This window comes from Macrosteles quadrilineatus, unplaced genomic scaffold (assembly GCF_028750875.1).
Source record: "Macrosteles quadrilineatus isolate MER2022 unplaced genomic scaffold, UCM_ALF_1.0 Scaffold_2__2_contigs__length_208266976, whole genome shotgun sequence".
NCBI lineage: Eukaryota > Metazoa > Arthropoda > Insecta > Hemiptera > Cicadellidae > Macrosteles > Macrosteles quadrilineatus.
The window spans coordinates 43,052,399-43,074,010 of record NW_026542595.1 but is presented as its reverse complement, the minus strand read 5'-3'; the positions used below and the strand labels follow the sequence as shown (position 1 = coordinate 43,074,010).

Here is a 21,612-nt window from a genome sequence, read left to right as displayed (position 1 = left end):
GAATTAACAGATAACACGACACATAGATTATACACGACAACGTTTTCTCTCGCGTCTGATAGGGTAACGATGATGAGTGAATAGCGACAACTGGTTCACACATATCACTGAGTTACCCTATCATTTCAATAAAGGAATTTGATTAAACACAGACGATTGATAATTTAGATTATTCGAAACGAAATTAATATTGAGTGGGATTTCACATCAACAATATTTTGTTGATTCACATCGACCCCTGGAAATTTAAACCCAGCACTGCTGAACTATCTTTGGCGATAAGATAACGAAAACGACACACACACACGGAAATTCCCTCACAAAGTGACAAATACAACAGTACAACAGCTGACCAGCTGATTTACAGCCAGTGCTGCCAATGTATTTCGCGCGCATACGACGTTGCCTGCATGTTACGCGTTCACTATTTCGTGCCTTCACTTTGCAAATCTGGAGTGAGACAAAGTAATTAGAGTGAGACAATGTTAACATTGTCTCACTGATGAGCGAATTGGCCACTTTGCTTTCTCAAATTAGTGAGAGAACATGCACATTGTTAGGTAACTGTAGGAAAAATAATGTGTCTATTTGTTCATTACTCACCATTAGTGGGTGAGTAGTGTGAGTAACTTTATTTCTTGGACGATAGATTTATTAACTAAGGTTTTTATTTTACAGAAATAATCAAATTTAAGGTGTTAATTGAGAAGAAACAAACATTAATGATAACATTTTATTCACAAGACCTGCTTTGTGAACTAAAAATAAAATTACTATAAAATAAAAGATGGATGTACAGATAAATAACAAAATAATGAAGCGTATAATGTGATCAAATAAATAATAAATAATTTAGCAAGCAAAATGAGATCAAGAACTGTACAACAAATGGTCGCCATTTCAATTAAAAGTATTAAAGTATAAATACACATAAGCCTTGTAGATTCATCATTAGCCCAAACCTGAAAAAATACATGTGGATTACTAAAATATTTATGAAAGAGTATAACATAGCTCAAAAATAATTACCCTAGTGGTAGGACAATACTGCTTCCAATTTCCTCAATTCCGCCTTTAGTACAAGTGGTATTGAGAAATCGTGATTTTTCGATACTTCATAAATTCAGATGCAATACCAATTCCAGAATAAACTTAAATATGGATTTTGGAATTATTTAAACACAAATTATTCATACCAATGGCAGCAATATTGTAAACATTTGATTGTAAAAACTCTGCAGACTTCTAGCAAGACAATGATAACCTCGAGACATTGCTGATTCAAAAATTCTCTCATCCAAAAATAAGAATAAAAATTTCCCGAATTTTAAATCTTCGTCATCTTCACGATGATGTCGAACTAAAATGATTAAGTTTTATTTTTAACTAGACGTGTGCCCTGCTGTTGTAAACAATAGCCGTTCTGACTCTTCCTGGCTCGGTACTAGTATATTTCCGGCCCACCATTCCCGAGCTAAAAGCGCACAGTTGTTCCATAAGCATGTTTCATCTGTATATCTTACTTCTCTGTTAGCGTAGCGAAAGAGCTTACCTGAAGGCAAGTGAGCGCAGCGAACGAGCTCTAACCTAAAAGTGAGTGAGCGTAGCGAACGAACTTCAACCAGGACGTGATTGAGCCATGCGAACGAGCTCACTTATGAAGTTAAACGGGGCAAAGCCCGCGGGTTCAACCAGGACGTGATTGAGCCATGCGAACGAGCTCACTTATGAAGTTAAACGGGGCAAAGCCCGCGGGTACAGCTAGTTTTATTTATATAGATGAATCATTATAAGCATGAACATGTAATTTTTGATAAGAAAAATGTATTCTTATAAAAATTATTACAAACCTGCAAGGTGCTAGTGCTATGGCCTCCTATGACCAAACTCAAAGGTGATTTTCAGTTCTCCAACTTTAGTTTTGGGCAGGATGTCTGGGATCCATTCAATGATCATGGGTGTTGGTACCTTCTGGTCTGGAGCAGTATTACCTGTAAACATCAAGCAAAACTAACCTTTTAGACCTGCTAATCCTGTATCTTATAACTAGTGCTATCTGCGACATCATAAGTGTAACCATTAGAGTGGGTTGGTTTTCATAAAAAAAACCAAAACTGGTATTTGGTGGAAAATGTCAGTTTTGGTTTTTTAATTATTGCTATTGCATTTTGCCACGATAACTAGAGACAGTGATGATGTCTTTGCAATCACAGACATTATCTCAATTTTGCCACTATTATGGGATACGAAAATGATGCCTTCACCATCCCAGGAAATGTTGAAAAATTGCCGCGATCAAGAGAGATAATGATTATGTCTTCTCCATCATTGGGATTTACATGTCATCCAAGATGATCCTGATAATACCGCGATCACGGATTTCAGTCATGGTGGATTAATTAATTTTTTTTTTTTTTTGGGATGTGTCGATCCTCGATAACACCGATACTTGAACGTTGGTATCGGTATCGGTATCGAGAATCGATAGTAAAAAGTCAATTCCAATACCATTACCCTGTCACGCCTGTGATGATTTCCCGTGATCGCGGCACATCCCTGATGATTTCCCACGATCGCGGCACATCCCTGATGATTTCCCGCAATCACAGCACATCCGTGAGGATTTCCCGCGATCACAACCAAATCCGTGATAATTTTCTTTGATCCAGCAACAACGGTGATGTTTTCCCATTATCACATCAATAACTGTACTAATATAATTTGCCATGATCACGTTAAACTATAATAGCGATGATTTCATACAATGTCATGTACAACCCCCCCTAATTTTTTTTTTTTTTTGGGCAGAGACAATCTATAAGTATAAAAGAGGATGTTTGTATATATATATATATGTTTGGCAGTGATAAACTCAGACACCGCTGAACCGATTGCCACGAAACTTGGTACATACGTGTAGAATTTCATGGAATAGGTTTATACACCCCATCAATTTCGTGATCCGTCCAATCGGCTCCGCCCCAGTGGCTCTGGAGTTTCCCATGTTAACCTTATGAGAAATGGAATTAATGAATCTAACTTATGAATGGCAACATCCGTGCTGATTTCCTGTTATAGCGGCTACGCCCGTGATATTTCAGCGATCGTGGCTACGTCTGTTATTTGTCCCACGATCGCGATTTTCAATGACCCTAGACGAGAAAACTGGTAATTTTGGGTGGGGTTTTCAGATACAGTAGAACCTCTTTAATCTGAACCCCCGTAATCCGAACGCCTCATTGAACTGTACTCTATACACAGTACAGTAGTTATTTATTGTATACGTACGCACCGTAATTGTTTCTATTGTAATTTACAGTACTGTTTATTTACTATATTTACTACTGTATTAAATAAACACTGTATTATACTTTATAAAGCATTTTTTCACTCTTTCTGTAACAATTAAGAGCCATTTTAGCTATTCTTATGTAAAAAACCAATATGTTCTGTAATCCGAACTATTCAATAATCCGAACTACCCCCGGTCCCAATTGGTTCGGATTAAAGAGGTTCTACTGTACTTTTAAAAAAAATTTCCTAGTTCTTGACCAAATTTACACACAATTCACAGATTTTTTCCCGGTCATCATAATTCATATACCCGGTTCTCCTGGTTTCCAGGTCGGCTTGACACTGTAATAGATTTTGCCGCGACCGCAAAAGACAATGATGATGTTTCTGTGACTGAGGATGATGTTCAGGATTTTGCAGGGATCCCATATGACACCAATGATCATAAAATTACTTTGAGTTTGGCTTGACTGAAAATATCAGGCTAGCACACCTCTAGTTATGATTTTATTTCTCGGTGTTAGCTCTTCATTTACCTTTAATATGGTAGTTATTTCATGTGTTCGGAAGGGTTTTAACTTAAATTGGCTAATTAGAACTTTTCATTGTTTCATAAATGTTTTCTTTACTTGATAAACACCCCTTTTTTCCTCAAAAATAATTTATAGAAGGACATAGAGACAGGCAGACAATTTGGTAAAACTATAAAAAAAGTGGTCACTGTATCAAGAATCGATTTTTCAGCGGTATCGGTATCGAGGATCGATAAATTTTGGTATTGACGCATCACTATTTATTTCACTTACCAACTTTCAGGAAGGTCTTCAGCTCAAGTGGTCTTATTCTTGGACCATTATCCATTTTTGAAAATGCTTCATCCTTCATGTTTGATGCCTCATAGGCATCATAGGTACCATCTTGATTTTCAACAAAACTTCTTGTAATTTCCAAAGGCATCTAGAAAAAGAAAGGGAAAATAAATAAGCTAAATAGCTTACATGGGTAAAAATTGAACTTGCTACATAGCTTGGGTATTATTATTATTTTTTTTTAGAAGTTGCTGCTGCTATTAACTTACTTATTTGAGCCTTAAATAAAAACATTTTCTGGGGAAAAACCATATTTTAAAGTCTCACTGTTTGAGCAAGACTTTCCTGATAAATGGCAAATAAAAATATAAATTACCAGCGGTGTTTCAAAGATCTGCTTGCAATGAATGATGTTGTTGATGTGCCAGGTGTATTTAGTGAAAGTGCCCAGGGGAACAGCGTGTTTACGGACAAACGCAGATGTTGTGTTTGGAAGGCGACGCTTCTTGCCTCCGTAAGAGATACGCTCCCTTAGGCAGTCGAAGAACTCCTAAAGTAACAAATTGAGAGTTAAAAATAGTATGAAATAGTGATCTGTCAAAACATTTAATTGTCTGGGTAGCAAAGTTTTTACAGTGCTTACCTTCAAATCTTAAAATCACTGGTTTGATTCCAAGCGGGATTGTTAATGGACCCAGATGCCTATGGCCTTGGACTATCAATTAATGATGCAATCTAACAAGTTGTTGTAAGATAATAACAAGGTCAGGGTTAGGATCATTCACTTTTAAAATGACAAAAAATCCTATTTACTTGGATAGACACAAAACTAAAAATCTATTCTATATATAATTCAGTTTTAAAAATCTTTGTACAACTAAATCTAGAGTTCTACTGGACCGATTTTATTGATTAATGGGTCGTTGGAATGGTTAAGTCGAGTAGATTTGCAAATAATTATGAAAGTTTGTTTTTGTTATGATTTATGGTGAAAAGTTTAAAAAAACATGTTTTCCATAAGAAATATATTGAAAACGGTCTTTTTCACACTTTTTATTTGCGTGCGACTTTTAGCTGCCATTTTTGAATATTTCCAAGAAGTGCATGGTATCAATTTGTAGGAAATTTTATTCTCTTTCAGAATATCACCTTCCACTTTGGTCGATTTCCTCACCATTTAAAAGTTATTTGCAAAAAATCTAAGCAACCTCCGAATTTATAGTAATGAGAAAATATTGAGTTTGGGTTATTTTTGTTAAACTTTGTACAACTAAATCTAGACTTCTACTGGACCGATTTCGTTAATTAATGGGTCATTAGAAAGCCTAACTCATGTAGATTTGCAAATAATTATAAAATTGTGATTTTATTAAATATTTGTGGCAAAAAAGTAAAAATAACAAAAATACATTAAAAACTGCTTTTTTCAAGTTTCTGTTTTCAAGATTCTATTTGTTGCCAGCTTTTGGCTGCCTTTATTAAGTATTTTCAAGAAATGGATAGTAGTTATTTGTAGTCAATTTTATTCTCTTTCAGAATATCACATTCAGTTTGGTCGATTTCCCCTCCATTAAAAAGATATTGGCAATAAACTAAGTGATCTCCAAATTTATAGTGGTGAGAAAATACTGAATTAGATATATTTTTGTTAAACTTTGTACAACTAAATCTAGACTTCTACCAGACCGATTTTGTTACTTAATGGGTCGTTGGAAAGCCTAATTTGTGTAGATTTGCAAATAATTATGAAAGTTTGATTTTATTAGATATTTGAGGTGAAAACAATAAAAATATAAAATAATACATTTAAAACTCCTTTTTTCCAAGTTTATATTTCCAATTTTATATTTGTATCCAACTTTAGGCTGCCTTTATTGAGTATTTTCAAGAAGTACATGATAGTAATTTGTAGGAAATTTTATTCTCTTTCAGAATATCATCTTCCACTTTGGTCGATTTCCTCACCATTTCAAAGTTATTTGCAAAAACGCTAAGCAACCTCCAAATTTATAGTATTGAGAAAATACTGAATTAACACGTGTCACTTTAAGTGTTAAAGATATTGTTGTTAAGCTTTGTACAATTAAATCTACAGTTCTACTGATCCGATTTTATTAATTAATAGGTCATTGGATAGCCTAATTTGTGAAGATTTGCCAATAATTATGAAAGTACTGTTGAGGTTGCAAGCAAGATCGTTTGGCTATAAATCGATGATAAATAACTCCATTTTTTGAACAATTTGTGATGGTCGTGATTTAGCTGTGTGCTTTAATGAAATGGAAGATGGTATTTCAATGAAGGTTCAAAGGTCAAAACAAATAGAATAACATAATTAGAATTAAGTAAATATATATATAAAACTAAATTCCACATTCAAGATATAATCAAATTTATATTTTCTGATTAAGCGATACAGTATCTTGAACTTAACTGATTAAAACTATCAATATCTCAAGTGAAAGCCTTTGAAGTATTTTAAGACAAAGACATATAAAATAACTTAAATAAAAATAGAGTTACGTATCATTGATTGCAGATAGGTACTAAAACGATTGAAATTATTGTTGATTCGTGATTGAGCAGTGTGCTTTAGGTAGTCCGATCTTTATAAACAATAGCTTGAATGAGAGCTGGTTTTTAGACTTAAATGTATAATGTAATTAGAACTGCTGGAATACATCGTTAATTGAAGTGAAAAAAATTCTTTCGTCGAGTAATACATTAGATAAACTAATGATAATGCTTGATGACAAATATGTGCTTTCATAGCTTTAAGACCAAAATTATGAAAATCGGGAGGGTAGAAGAGCTCTCCTGTAAACCATCGCCCGCCTGCGAAACATTGAACTCGAAACAAACCAAATTTAACTTCCAAAAGAAATGTACAGGGAGGCAGTTTGTGCATAGCTCGAAATATACGTCAAAATGAATGCCGATGCTTGATGGCAAATCTGCGGTACGTCCATATCTTTTTAAGGCCAAAATTATGACAATCGGTCGTGTAGAAGAGCTAACACGACTCGGAAAAGAAAAACCTTTATTTTTATAGATGACAATAATTGGTTTACCAGTATGCATAATCTAATCATACGAAACGTGTTAATAATTCAACAGCTAATTGTTATATTGTTACAGTATCTAATTAATTTTTCTTTGATTATATGTTGTTGTTAACAATTTGCATTTGTGTTTAAAGTGTGTTCCTTATGTTAATTGTGTGATTCCAATGTTATGTGCTTAAACTGTACCATTAATATTAGTAAGTAAAGTGGTGTATGGATTTCATAACCATTATTTTACTAGAGACCGTTGTATTTAACCACAACGGGCACTGTTGCTAGTTTAATATAATTTTAATTCCCTAAACCACCAGAACTTTGGAGAAGTTTCGGTTTTGAGATTCGGTCGGCCAGTTGTGAGATTCGTAACTCAAAATTGAAACTACAAACATTTTTGGCCCTCTAAAAATATTGTGATGATAACATTGAAGTACTTAACCTCTCTAAAAAGTCTGCAGTAAATTCCAATTTTCCATCTTGATGACTTTCCAAATCATTCACACATTTATACATTAACATTAATAAAATTGTAATCATGTTGCTGTAAACCACTATTAATTTACCTCTATCAACTTTCTATGCCCAGCCATTCTCTCAAATTAGTTGTGACAAAGAAAAAAAGTTTCCAATTAAATATAAAAAGATTATTATATCGAGACTTCAGAGTATTCCAAATAAACTATGATGTGCCACTCTTTACAACCTTCAACGTCAGTCAAGTTTTGCATCATAATTATCCTAATTTTTCAGAATTGGTATCGAGTACAATAAAGCGATGTATCGAGTATCGGTGATTTTTCATCAGAATCGGTCCATCCCTAGTTACAACATATAACAGCATATTTTACAACAAAAATCTTGAACCTTCACTGTCCACTCTGTGACAGTACATTTTTCCACTTACCTACATTTTTATTTTTAACTTGGTTACCTGAGGTGTGTGAAAGACCAGAGGTTGAGGTTTGCCACTGAACTGATAGTGCATCTGTTGGTTGATCCTCTCAGTCACAGTGGCCAGCCATTGAGTGAACGACTGCTGCACTGTAGCCTCGTCCCTCACTGTCACACCAACACACCCTTACATTATATAGCTCACATAACACTGTCATTCAAACTCATGGAATAATAATTAAGGTGCACATCATGGTGCAGAATCGTGCTAACCGTCAGTGGCCTGCATTTTGTTGTTGTGGTGTTTCCGGACCAATTATTTGACAAATAAAAAAATGTAATTACCTGTTGTCGCCTTAATGTCAAAGTTTTTATCCTACTGGTTTACACACATTCTGGCGAGTATGCCATTGTCAGATCCTTATAAGAACTATTCTTACCTGAAGAGGTGTGTCAAAAATTCACAAAAAACGCATCAACTAGTTAGGGTTATAAACTAAGACCACAAGGCAAGAACAGGGAATTTTTATTTGCTAGTTTTTATTTGCTACAATATGCAAACTTTTGGCACAACTAGGACAGCTATTTGAAAGCAAATTGCTTAAAGAATATTGAATTTAGTTGAATAAGGTTACTATCTCCACAACTGATATTTCACCCTAGGAGTTCATCACGGAGGAGATAGTTTCCACAAGTATATTAGATACTCTTACATCCATCTACTGTCTGAAAAGTTTTCAACCAAAACCTTGATTTAGTGTTATACATGTTCTTTTTACCTCTAAGCAACTTCAGTCTATTTTTTTCTTCGGATAATAAAAATAGAATCTATCCCTTTAAAAAAAACGACAGTATATTTCTACTCAAATGTTTTTTTTTTTTACTATTTACATTTCTTTAGTCCAAATTGTCCTAGTTGATTTAAAGGCTTACAAATTGTTAATTTGTTATTGAATTGTTAAATATCCTCAAGGGATTTTAGTAAACTTGTGAACCAAATGGCAGAGACTGATTATGTGAAAATTAAAGCTATTATTTAAATTCCAATTCCACCCCTCACAAAATCAAATTGTATTTAAAGTGCTTTATTTATTACTTATTACCATTCTAATTGAACAATTTGTATTTTTCTAAGTACAATAATCATACCTTGGTTAGGCTCAGGCTTTGGTGGAATCTTTTTTCTAGATTTCTTAGGCTCAATTGCTCCTGAGATTGATGCTGAACTTTCTTCTTTTTTTCGTTTTACTCCATGAAACTAAAAAATCAAAGTTTATTTTAAATGCTGATTTTAAAATGTCACATAAAAATTCCTCTAAACATAAAATATAAATATAACACCCCCGCTGCAGAAAGCCTGCAGACTAAGCTTATTTCCATTTGTCTGATTGGATTTTCAATTATATCTATTTAAATAGCATTAGGTTCAACAAGTACCTAGGTTTGCTGCTACAGGGAGGGCAATGAAGTGTGTTTTTAGCAAAATATTAAAAGCTTAGTATAAATTGAATATATTTGCCAAGTTTGATCAAAATATATCCTTAAACAAGCAAACTACAAAGGTTAACTTATTCCCCATAAGAATAACACGGGAGTTTGAAATTAAAGTTTTTCAAATATTCTCCGTAACCAATAACCAAAAAAAGACAATTCAAATAATAAATTAGCTATTTGTTTTTTTTTTTATTCTTTAAAATGGTTTAAAGAGAAATTGGGAATTTTTTTGTTTTGGGTGTCAAAAATGAGATAAACCAATTTTTACCCCATAAACCCCTGTTCCCATCGTCCGATCATGCTGGTTCGCGATCATTCAAGTTTATTCCGCCCTAAACCTTCAAGCCAAATTTAATCTAAATCGGACAAAATTACTAAAGTTATCGTGTTCACGAATGTGGTGTTTACTAGTTCACTAAAAGTATAATAGGGGACTTTTGGTGACCTAATAAAAAAAAACCAGTGACCTCGGAATGCATACGATACAGTATTTGATTTCACAACAAATATAAAATATGACCTACAATTATTTGAATATAAAACAAATCCTTAAATATAAATATAAACCTGACAACTAATTTAAACCGGCTATCCTTGAGTGTTATACATATATTGTGTAAAAAAAATAATATTTCGTTGAATAATATTAACTAACAAATATAAAGAGATTGGGCCAGCTAGTACGCCCGTATTGCTCATCCAGATATTAATTTTTCGGTGACCTTAGTTAGAAAATATGTGACTTTTATTCACTTACGTGGCCCTCTACTAAAATCCGGGACTTGTTAGGGACTTCTGTGACAGGTAGACACCCTAAATCTATGTTGTAAACTTGTTCACTTATGAGGGTTACTAAGTAATTAATAACTAATATAGAAAACATAATATAAATCTAAATATAGGCCTACATATTATATACAAATTTGAACGACTAGTGTTTTTGGCCTCTAGGGACATCAAAATGAAAAAGTATAACAGTTCCGGGCCCAGGTGTTACCGCGCCACCTACGGTAATAGCTACTTCCTTATAGGAAAATTTAGCACATACCCTGAGGAGTCCCTTGGGTATAGGATCTTGTTTGATAGAGGAGAGTAGATCAGGTGATGTAGACAGATCAGGGATGATCTCCAGACCTTGTAGACAAACATCTGAGACATCATTCTCTGTGATGGTCTCAAACTCTCCTACCTGTCAACATAACAAAGTAGGCTACTATAATAATTATTTGACTCTTTCATATTAATCCAAACTTTATCTACACCCATGGCTTGAACTGAAAATGTTAAAAAATCAGGTTAAATTGTGGAACGTGCATTTCCCGTTATGTATAAGAAGGGAAATCCCGTCTCAAAATTTTATGAGAAATAAAAAGTCCCGTCTCGTCTTGTCTCCAACTAAAAATCCAATCTCGTCCATCCCTAAATATATTGTATGCACAGTCTCTCCTCTGTATGTTCTATTAAGCCTACCTACACTTTTTCAAGGTAAGCTAGTTGCTATCCTCCTTATTCTAACAATTCAACCAAATTTGGCTAGATGAATGAACAGATCACAGAACAATTAATGGCAACATGTTTCTGACGTTAAGTTTTCAACATATATCTGTCACAGATCAGTTTTATGATCCAAGAGCAAGGAATTGAATGGTCCAACTTGAAAGCTAGATTATATTAACATGTACAGCTACTATTATATAACACCGTATTATTAATCACTATTATTTAGCACTGTACTATTTTATAACATGTAGGCTACTATTATTGCAGTACCGGAGCACTACCACTCTTGAGGCCTACAATAAATGTAGTAGCTACTCACTAACATTGTCTCGCTTTGAGCCCAGCTTTCAGCGGGGAAAATTGTTATAGTACTGCGTGTTGTGCCAGTTTTTGTAAGTCATTTCAGAGCAATTCTGTTTGGTTGGCCATACTTGTATCTTAATGTGTCAGTGCTTTTTGAACAGTTTAGTATGGGGTTTTGGCTTAGATTTATTTATATGGAAGACGATAGTGATAATGACTGTACTGTACAGTATAGTGTAGCACTGTGGGAGGAACCTAACCTCAAAATTGTGCTTGAGCCTGTTAATGTGCATGATATAATATGCCTCTGTGGTGTCACTCAACATCTGTCAAACCATCATACACGCAATAGCCACCCAACAAAGCAGACATAAGGACCTACACCATCACAACACCAGACATGAGTTAGATTTCACCCTTCCAATCCACAAGCTATTACTTACTGAAAGAAAACAATCCTACAAAGGAGCTAAATACTTTAACCTCCTTCCAGAACAACCAAAACAACAAAATAATTCAGCCGCTGTCAAGAAAAAACTCACAGAATGGTTCTTAGTGAGACCATTCTACACCGAAAAAGAATTCATCTTGTGACCTTAAAATATGAAATGTTTCTGTAACCCACCTGTACATATGATGCTATACTATTCTCAACGAATATGTTAATAAAGAATATTGCCCCTATTGTCAATTTTCTCCTATTGGGTGAAACTAAATTTAAACTTTTTTGCGCACTCAACCATGCAGCGCATTAGCTGTTCCCGCACCCAGCGGTGGCCGGCAATCAAGCAACTACAGCAAACGTGTTAAGATATTACTTGAGCTTACCCTGGAAATGTCAGATTCTGGTAGAATGTACTGCTGCAGCATGGTCTGATCATCTGTCAGGACTTCTACCTCTAGCTGCAGGTTGTTCTCAGGGTCAGACAGAACGGCAACCACTCTGTTCTCTCTCTCTCCCTCACTCTCACCACCTATCACAACAAATCACATTTCATTGAGTATAAATCTACTTAACGAATAATTCATGCTTCTCCTATGACCGATGGACTAGTATCAAGAAGTTTGCATAAGGTTTTAGACAAAAATACTACCCTGACAGAATATTTCAATACATATTTTCATATTTTCTTGAGAACTTGTCTTTTCTTTAACCCATTGGCATACCAAAATCACACTACCTAATCACATGGAATTTCAGTTTTTTTTGTTTTTTTCCTTTTTAGTGACTAAAAAATACCAGCTCTAGCCTAATTATTCATTAATACTTTGTCTCTAATTATTATCTTCCTCCTCAGGAGGATCGAACAATCATACAATATTTTCTATAGCCTATTATAACTTACTGTTCTATTTCACTCGATCAAAAACCAGACGGTCGCAGCATTTGGACACAAAACATAACCACCAAACTATCACTTGTTGTTTACTAATATTTTTGTTTTCCATAACAGGTTAGGAAACCAAAGAAACTAAAAATGCACTAAATAACTTGCAGATGCACAGAAAACAATTATCAACCCCACAAGTGCTGCGATCTACCGAAATAATATTGAACTGGTCGCAATGTCCTAGGACGGGACAGTTCTGTCAGTTCCGTCTAGGAATGGCAGAGTGCTTCAGTGTCGCGACCAAAATATTCCATACAAGTATGCCAGTGGTTTAATGCAGTTCCCATTAATGCAACAGGTCTTTAAGCAAAACAATGTTACAAATTGTTTTTATCCGAAATTGTAAATTATCTTTTTATATAGGTACTTATCTAGATTAGTCAAATGTCAAACAAATCTTTGGCATCGACTGAATCATAGAATAGTATTCTCTTGGAACGTTGGAACCCAATCATTACTATGTGTACCTGAATGTTCTTGAAGATTTAACACAATTTCTTGTGATCGTTCAAGTTCAACGAAACTGGCAAACTCTTCACTCAACTTATCATCCCCAGCAAATGCGGCTACACATGAGTAATAGTGAATACATCTGCGGTCATGCATCACTTCATCTCCTCTGTTTCTTGATCCCTGACCCTGAAATTAGAAAGTAAGTTTTTGTATTTAAAGACACTTCATAGAACATCTGCACATTAGGCTAAATATTTTTTGTCCGACAACCAAATTGATATAGACTGAATTTATTTAAAAAACAAGTCTCTTGTTGTAAATACTTTGTGAAGTAAAGGCTCTATGTCTATTCCACTAACCTTGAAGGCAGGACAGCTACAAAGAAAGTGACTGGCTTGCTCTTTTGTCTTGGCAGGAGAGAAGGTCACGTGGAGGTAGCCGAGGGGGTGTTTGGAGGTGACTTTGCAGCGAACAACCATGATTGTCTTGGACACCCGTTGTACTAGTGGCCCAAGTGTCACTACAGCCATCTGCCAGATCATCTATAACACCCATAGGATTGTGGTCCTTCAGTATTAGTAATAAAGGAAAATAAGAACAAAAAACAAATTTAAATTAGCATATGTTAGGTAGGCTCTTACGAATTGGGTAACACATTCGGTGTGGTTCCAAAATGACGGGCCACAGCCGGGAGCAGGATCTATGTGGATGAAAGCATGAAAATATTCAGTTTCATCCAATAGAATGTAGTTCTACAAGAAACCTACAGATAGTTTTAGTACTAAACCAAATTGCTAACAGGCCCTCAGTATTGTCAAATGCAGGAAAAAAAACAGGGTGAAAGTACTCGGATACACCATAATAATTATTTATTATTTATTTATTTATTTATTTATTTGTCATGAGAGCCGAAGCCCCCTGACTGCATACCCGGTACCTATCCTTTAGGACATACCCGGGCCCCATGATGTAGGCCGAAGCTTACGCATCAACCTTTAGCACATCATGGGCGGATGACTTAAGGTCATCAGGCTCGCCGGCTGCCGAAGCAGACCCTTCGGAAGGAGGGTTGCCCCTCAATCCTAACCAGGGATTCCGGCTGCTTGTTTAAGCGTCACTCCACCTGGGTTCCACTAGGTCAGGACCTAGAGGTCCATGGTAGAGCGCCCCGACGCATTTAGTGCAAGTAACACTCGGGACCTATCTAATCCCTGACAGGCAGAACCCGCCATCAATAGCCAGGAGGAAGGGGACCGTCAGCACGCTGACGGGGGGAACCCCAACCTCCCATTTACACCACTACCCGATCGAGGCCTTACCCATTGCTGGGAAACCAGAGATAACCAGAGCGATAGATCCCCAGATACCCCTGGCGGGCTCGGACCCAGCACCCGATCTACTTCGTTTGCCCGTCAGACCCAACATCACTGCCAGGCCATCAGGGTTTCCCAAAAGGAGGCAGGTATAGAAGTGGGACCCACCCGGATGAACCTATCCACCAGAGGTGGCGACACCCTTGACTCAATTGAGGTTCCGGGAAGAACCCCCCACACTCAAGATAACCATACCGTCCGTGCTCAGAGACAGGGATTGGTTTGCATAAGTGCCTACAAACCGTTGCCCTCACACTGCGGAAAGTTACGTTGCCCTTGAGTGTCCCCGTGAGCTACGGGTACTTGCCCGTTTTCACCTCCAGGAAAGGTTACTTCCAAAGTCGAGGATTTGCCCACTGAATGCTGGTCGCACACAACAAGCAGGCCGAAGCCCAAAGACACACCATAATAATACACCATAATAATACTGAAAATCACAAATGAAGCAAGCCATATACTTGTACAATGTTTAACCTCAAAATATGAGCGAGCCCCATCCATAATTGGCTAGGCCAAACTAACTGAAGGAATTTTACACTTCACTGCCTGTCTCCAGTGACGTGCTCAGACACTGCAGCACACACCAATATTTTATGTTGGATGGGTCGGTGTTCCATGTCAAATGTCGGTTCCGCCGGTTCTTGGCAAAAGAATCAGAACCGAGAACCGATGGGAAAATGTCGGTACAGTACCAAAACCCATCACTTATAATGCTGGAAAATTACCGATATTGCCGCAATCGCGCGAGACGACGATAAAGTTTCCGTGACCACCACGGGAGTCAATGATCGCGGAAGATGATTTTGCCGCGATCGCGGACTACGGCGATGACGTTACTGCGACCCCGGGAGACGATGATGAGGTCTACATGGCCGAAAAAAATTTTCATGATTTTCCCCCGATCGTGGACAACGTCAAACGTTTCCATGACCACGGGAGTTCATGATGTTGTCTACACGGCCGTGGTAGATGTTAATGAGTTTGCCGCGGTCGCGGACGACGACTAATACATTTCTGGGACCGCGGGAGAAGATTTTGCCACGATAGCGGACGGCGACAATGACGTTACTGCAATCCCGGGAGACAATGATGACGTCTACATAGCCGCAAGAAATGTTTATGATTTTACTGCAGTTGTGGACAAGGAGAAACATTTCTGTGACTGCGGGAGTTCATGATGTTGTCGACGCGGTCGCTGGAGATTTTCATGATTTTGCCGCCATTGCACAATACAAAGATGATGTTTCCATGACCGCGGAAGTCAATGATGATGTTTACACGGCCACAGGAGATGATTTGGCCGCGATCGCGACCAACTACAACTACTAGAAGTTGTAGTTTTATTATTTTCTCCATTTGATTTATTTTCTAAAATAAATTGTTGAAATAATGAATGTAAGACTTTTTCAAATCTAAGACTTTGTTTTAGTAAACCCCAACATTATTATAAAACAGAATAACAACAGATAAACCAGTTACATTGCAGATAGTTTTTAAATTGCATAGAAACCAGGACCGCTGATCGAAGTATAAAACCAAGGATAGTAGAAATAATCACACCAGTTTGAAAATGTTTGAGATCATCAAGATTCTATTGTATATTGTATTAAATTACTTAGTCTACATACTTTTTTAATAAATAGGGTAGGTCTATCTTACATGTTTGATGTACGTAGGGATGTTGAGAGAGAAGAGAACAGTGTTGCTGATGCTAAGTGGCTGAGCGGAGGCAAAACATCGGGTAGCAGCTTGGATGTGTTGACACGTTGTCACTGGCTGAAGCTCTCGTTCCTTCAGACAAGTCAGTCAATTTATTACATCAAAGTTTAAATAAAAAAAAAATACAACATTAAAATTACTCAAATACCATACCATAGGCCTACTTTGATATTTTTTTACTAGGCCTAAATTACTCTAAAAACCCATACAGGGATATTAATTTTCTTGGTGAAATATACTACATAATATTTGACACAAATCATAGTTTTTAAAACAATAGGCTACAATAATTAATTTGTTTAGAGGGCCAACTTTTGTAAAGAAATCAGCAGTATGCTCACCCACAAGATTTTATGAGCAGTAATCTACCGGTACATGGTTTTGAATTTTACTAAAACTGGAACTCCTTTCATAATATAAGGAAATGTACAGGTTTTTTTTTTTCAATTGAGCTTTTAAGGATTAAACTTAGTCTATTAAAATTGATGCATTGCACAACCATCCAATGATATAAGTGAGTGTTACAATGTCCAAAATACCACTGCATACTAACCTAACCTAACCTAGTGCCGTATGCAGGAGCATTGAACGTCGTGTGACAGCACTGAGCTATTCGACGTCGTGCAGCGGCTTTAGGCGTGGTGCTACTGCTAAGTTTTTAAGCTGTAAAGTGCGCTGTTGCACGACGACCAATCCAATGATGGCCAAAGCTCGTAGAAAGACTTTTTTTTTGCAGTTACTGTAATTTTGGACATGATGAGATTTGGACGTCATTAAACAGTTGAATAGTTTATATTGGACGTCGTGAGAAAGCTCAAAAGTTACATTTTGGACATTGTGCAACACCCCCATTAAAATTATAGTTAGAGTAAAACATCATTAATATAACTATTAAAAAAAGAAGGTACGAGGTGCATATATAGGAACAATAATAATTATTGTTGATTAGTAAGTTATTTATTATGTTTGTTGACTTACATGACATTTCAAAATGTTCGTGTTGAATATTCGTTGACAATTCTCGACAAAACATACAGCTGAGGGTTCGTTGATGAGAGGGTCGGTTGGACGAGAGCACAAAGAGTTAGGCACAATAGGTAGTTGGACAAAACCGCGATAATCTGGTCCTTTATCTCTTACTCTTACAGAGAAAATCTGAAATAGGAAAATTAATACAACACATGATGAAATCTTACTATCTTATCTTACTAATATTATAAATCTGAAAGTTTGTGAGTTTGTGCGTTTGTGTGTTTCTCAATCACGCATAAACTTCTGGGCGGATTGGGCTGAAATTTGGCATGATGATAGCTCACATTCCCGATTAACATTTAGGCATATTCTTATCTCAAAAATCCTTTCGGGCTCTGCCCCAGTGGATCTGTAGTTCCCCATGTTAACCTTATTGAGTATTCATATTTAAAGGGAATTAAAGAATTTAGTCAGCTGTTTTAACTATACAAGTTGGTTCTATAACATCACAGACAAAAAACAAGTGCTTAGGTTTGCTGCTACGGGGAAGGTAAAAAGTGTTTTTTGACCATACGTCAATAGTATAGGATGAAATAAATAAATTTGCCAAATTTTATCAACATATATCCATAAACAAGTAAATAAAGTACAACAGTTTTCATTTTATCCATCAGAGAAACATGGGAATTTTAAATTATACACTTTTTATTTTCTCCATAACCGTTAGGCATAGGCTACAACAGCGCTTCATAATACTAAATTAGCCTATTTCTTTTTTTAAACTCTACTTACAAAATGGTTTAGAAATAAATTGCAAAATTCTTTGATTTTAGGGTCAAAAATTTTCCCATGGTCGGATCATGCTGGTGCGCGAACTCATTTGAATAAATGTAGGTTTACATTACACGTTTATACCAAATTTCATCAAAATCGGATCATTTTTGCTTGAGTTATCGTGTTAACGGACACACACACACACTCATACTTAACTTATATGAATTTGAAAGGATGGTTTTTTTGGCCTCTGGGGACCTCAAAACGGAAAAATAAATCGGTCCCGGGTCCTGGTCTTACTATGAGACCTACGGTAGGCCTAATAGCTTAAATTCCCTATATGGGAAATTTGCTAAAAGCTTCTTTAATGTTTTTGTTGTTGTTTTTATTTACTTAACTTATCATATGGTTTGAAATAATTTATGCAATATTAATATCAAATTGGATATATTGATATACCTTTATTTAGGCTACCCCTATAATAGGCTATATCGCAGGTTCTCTGCAGAACTGTTCCCAATTTGGATGACCCAATCTAAATAATTAACTTGATATTTACATCTAAATAATAGTGGGATAGCATTATCAACAAATAATAGGCTATCTATGAGAAGGTGATTAGCAAATTAAGTAATCTGTTATTCTAATGGAATTCTTTTTATATGGGCTGATAAACTTAACAGTCCAAACAATTGCAGTTAATAACCTTAAAGGTCTTAGGCCTATACTATACTTAAGTTATAGGCCTATCAATTTTTTATCTTATCTACTAAAATTAACTTAGGCTATTTTAAGCACTTTTGGGGGAAAACTCGGGTACACTTCCATATCAGTTGGCACAAACAACTGAATGAGTAATATCGATCGATGTATCGACTATTTATTATTCGATATATCGTTTGGTTACTTATGTAAGGTTAACCTAACCTAGCTAACCAAACGATATATATCGAATTAAACAATCGAATACCTAATCAATATTACTCATTCGGTTGTTTTTGCCAACAGATATGGAAGTGTACCCGAAAACTCCTATTTCACTCTGAATATCGCATTTGAAGGCTGCACTTTACTTGACGTCCTACACTCATTCGATTGTTTTTTCGATTCGATATTTTCATTCGATTGTTTTTTCGATTCGATATTTTCATTCGATATATCGTTTGGTTAGTTAGGTTAGGTTAACCTTACCTAACTAACCAAACGATATATCGAATGAAGCAATGATGAAGAATGATCGTTTGGTTAGTTAGGTTAGGTTAACCTTACCTAACTAACCAAACGATATATCGAATGAAGCAATCGATTAATCGATATATCGATCGATATTTTCATTCGAATGAGTGTAGGACGTCAAGTAAAGTGCAGTCCATTTGAAAATCAAGAAAAGCACTAGAAATCAGCGATTTTAGGCACTCAAGAAACCCTTTTTTACTTTCAATGGTAGCCTACTTTTCTTAATATTATCTAGGCAATTTCAAAAACTTTTTTGGCAAACACTTAAGTTAAGTAACCCGAAAAACTGTGTTTGAAAATCGTGAAAAGCGTTATAAATCACTAAATGGCACATTTGACCGGTACCGGTAAGTGTCAATAACTCAATACTAAGGGTTAGGTTAAGTTAGATTAAGTAAGGTTGGATAGGGTAATTTTAATTTGGTTTTTAAGTTAAGTAGGCCTGGCCTACACACAAATCGGTCTTTTTCGGCACTTTCGGTTTTTTTACGACTTTTAAAACCTGGTTTTCTGGGTAAAAATGGCATTTGCCGGAAATAAAAATGCATGGTACAGCCAAGAGCCCAAGCTGTAAAAAACGCAACTCTGCAACTAGCAACTGGTGGCAGACCCAGGGAGCCCCAAAAATGATTGAATATGAGATGTAGGTACTGCTCGAACAGCCTGGACAGAGAGTCTCTGCTGTGTGACCTCATCCTACGAAGGATGAAGAGTCCCCGAGCAAGCGATCCCCCTAATCCATGAATGTGCTCACCCCATCCAAGCCCATCATTCAGCTTTGCCCCTAAAAAGTTTGCCTTTTAGCGAATTTCCCTATAGGGAAGTAGCTATTACCGTAGGTCTCATGGTAAGACCTAGGCCCGGGACCGATTTACTTTTTCATTTTGATGTCCCCAGAGGCCAAAAACACCATTCGTTCAAATTTTTATATATCTATATATAGAGATATATATATATATATGTGTCCATCCGCACGATAACTTGAGTAATTTTTGACCGATTTTGATAAAATTTGGTTTGAAGGTGTAAGGCGGGATAAACTTGAACGAGTTCGCGAACCAGCGTGATCGGACTATGGGAACGGGGGTTTACGGGGGGTTTTATGGGGTAAAAATAGGTTTTTCCCATTTTTGACCCAAAAAACATAAAATTTTGCAAAATCTTTTCAAACCATTTTGTAGTGCTTAAAAAAACAAATAATTTAGTATATTGAAGTGTTACTATGCGCCTAATGGTTACGGAGAAAATTCCAAAAAAATGTAAATTTTAAATTCCCATGTTATTCTTATGGAGAATAAGTAAACTGATGGAGTTTGCTTGTTTATGAACATACTTAGATCAAATTTGGAAATTGTTTTTATTTCTTACTAACTATTAACATTTTACAAAAAAAGCAGTTTTACCCTCCCTGATGCAGCAAACCTAAGTACCTGTTAAACTAATTTTATTTAAATAGGAAATAAATGTTAAATTTTTAAGTAGACATTTTAGTGTAAATCCAATCAGACATATGGAAATTCGCTTAGTCTGCAGGTTTGCTGCGGCGAGGGTATTTTATTGCTCAATTGAGGTTCGGAGTCCTATAAACTTATTTTGGAATTTTGCTTTTGTGCTGTTTGGAAACATAAACTTATTTCTTACCTGGGTTGTAGACCCAGTATGCAGTTTGCAAACTTCAGTGGTGTTCTTTCTTTTCTCCCCAGCTTCTTTGAAAACTTGATCACAAGCCTTATTTTTGCACATAATACCCCTAATGCCATTCAATGTCCCACATTTTGGGCATTTACGAACACCCCTAAGGGTTGATCTACCAAGATCAGAGAGGAGTGCTTTTAACCTGTCTTCATTTGGCATTTCTTCGAGTAGAATGTATATTTACTAGCCTACAAAGAACCAAAAAAATAGGTTATGAAGGGCTCAGGTCAATAAGTAAACTTATAGTTATATGTAAACACTACCAGACCACTTCAGTCTTATAACCTATAACTAATTGCAAAACAAACAAAAATAACAGACAAGAAAGTTAATCAGCCAGCATTCATCAGATAACTCTAATATCAACAAAAACATCAAAGAAGAATGTTGACATCACATTCACATGAACAGTTTAAGGTTTATAACTTTTTTGACAATTACATACAACACCAACCTACCCAACCAACAACAACCAACGAAACGAAACGAGAACGAGAACAACGAACGAAACGAGCGAACATCACAACGAACCGGTGCCAGTGTGAGTGACTGAGTAGGGTGAGTCATTTCATTTCATTTCGTTTACTTTTCTTTTCACTGAAAAAAAAATTTCAGTCTCATTCACATGTCATGGACCGTCGTGACC

General features: G+C 36.0%; 1 protein-coding gene across 1 annotated transcript; it reads right to left on the bottom strand.

The window, feature by feature from the left end:
* Nucleotides 1-719: 719 nt before the first annotated feature.
* Nucleotides 720-21,307, bottom strand: LOC128987796 (uncharacterized protein C2orf42 homolog). Its single transcript, XM_054408822.1, has 14 exons — nucleotides 21,288-21,307; nucleotides 20,913-21,154; nucleotides 17,268-17,444; nucleotides 16,230-16,361; nucleotides 13,557-13,739; nucleotides 13,212-13,383; nucleotides 12,182-12,327; nucleotides 10,599-10,739; nucleotides 9,206-9,314; nucleotides 8,097-8,224; nucleotides 4,480-4,653; nucleotides 4,101-4,251; nucleotides 1,851-1,991; nucleotides 720-962 (listed from the first exon to the last, which is right to left on the bottom strand). The coding sequence occupies exons 2-13, from the start codon at nucleotides 21,123-21,125 to the stop codon at nucleotides 1,867-1,869; spliced, it is 1,851 nt and encodes a 616-aa protein (XP_054264797.1). The 5' UTR covers nucleotides 21,126-21,154; nucleotides 21,288-21,307; the 3' UTR covers nucleotides 720-962; nucleotides 1,851-1,866.
* Between the last annotated feature and the right edge of the window lie 305 nt (nucleotides 21,308-21,612).

Excerpts from the sequence above, each read along its gene's own strand:
- LOC128987796 (XM_054408822.1), bottom strand. The coding sequence starts at position 21,125 with ATGCCAAATGAAGACAGGTTAAAAGCACTCCTCTCTGATCTTGGTAGA. Across the intron at positions 17,445-20,912 it reads ATACTGGGTCTACAACCCAG|ATTTTCTCTGTAAGAGTAAG; the intron begins GTAAGAAATAAG and ends TTCCTATTTCAG. Across the intron at positions 12,328-13,211 it reads AAATCTTCAAGAACATTCAG|GTGGTGAGAGTGAGGGAGAG; the intron begins GTACACATAGTA and ends TTGTTGTGATAG.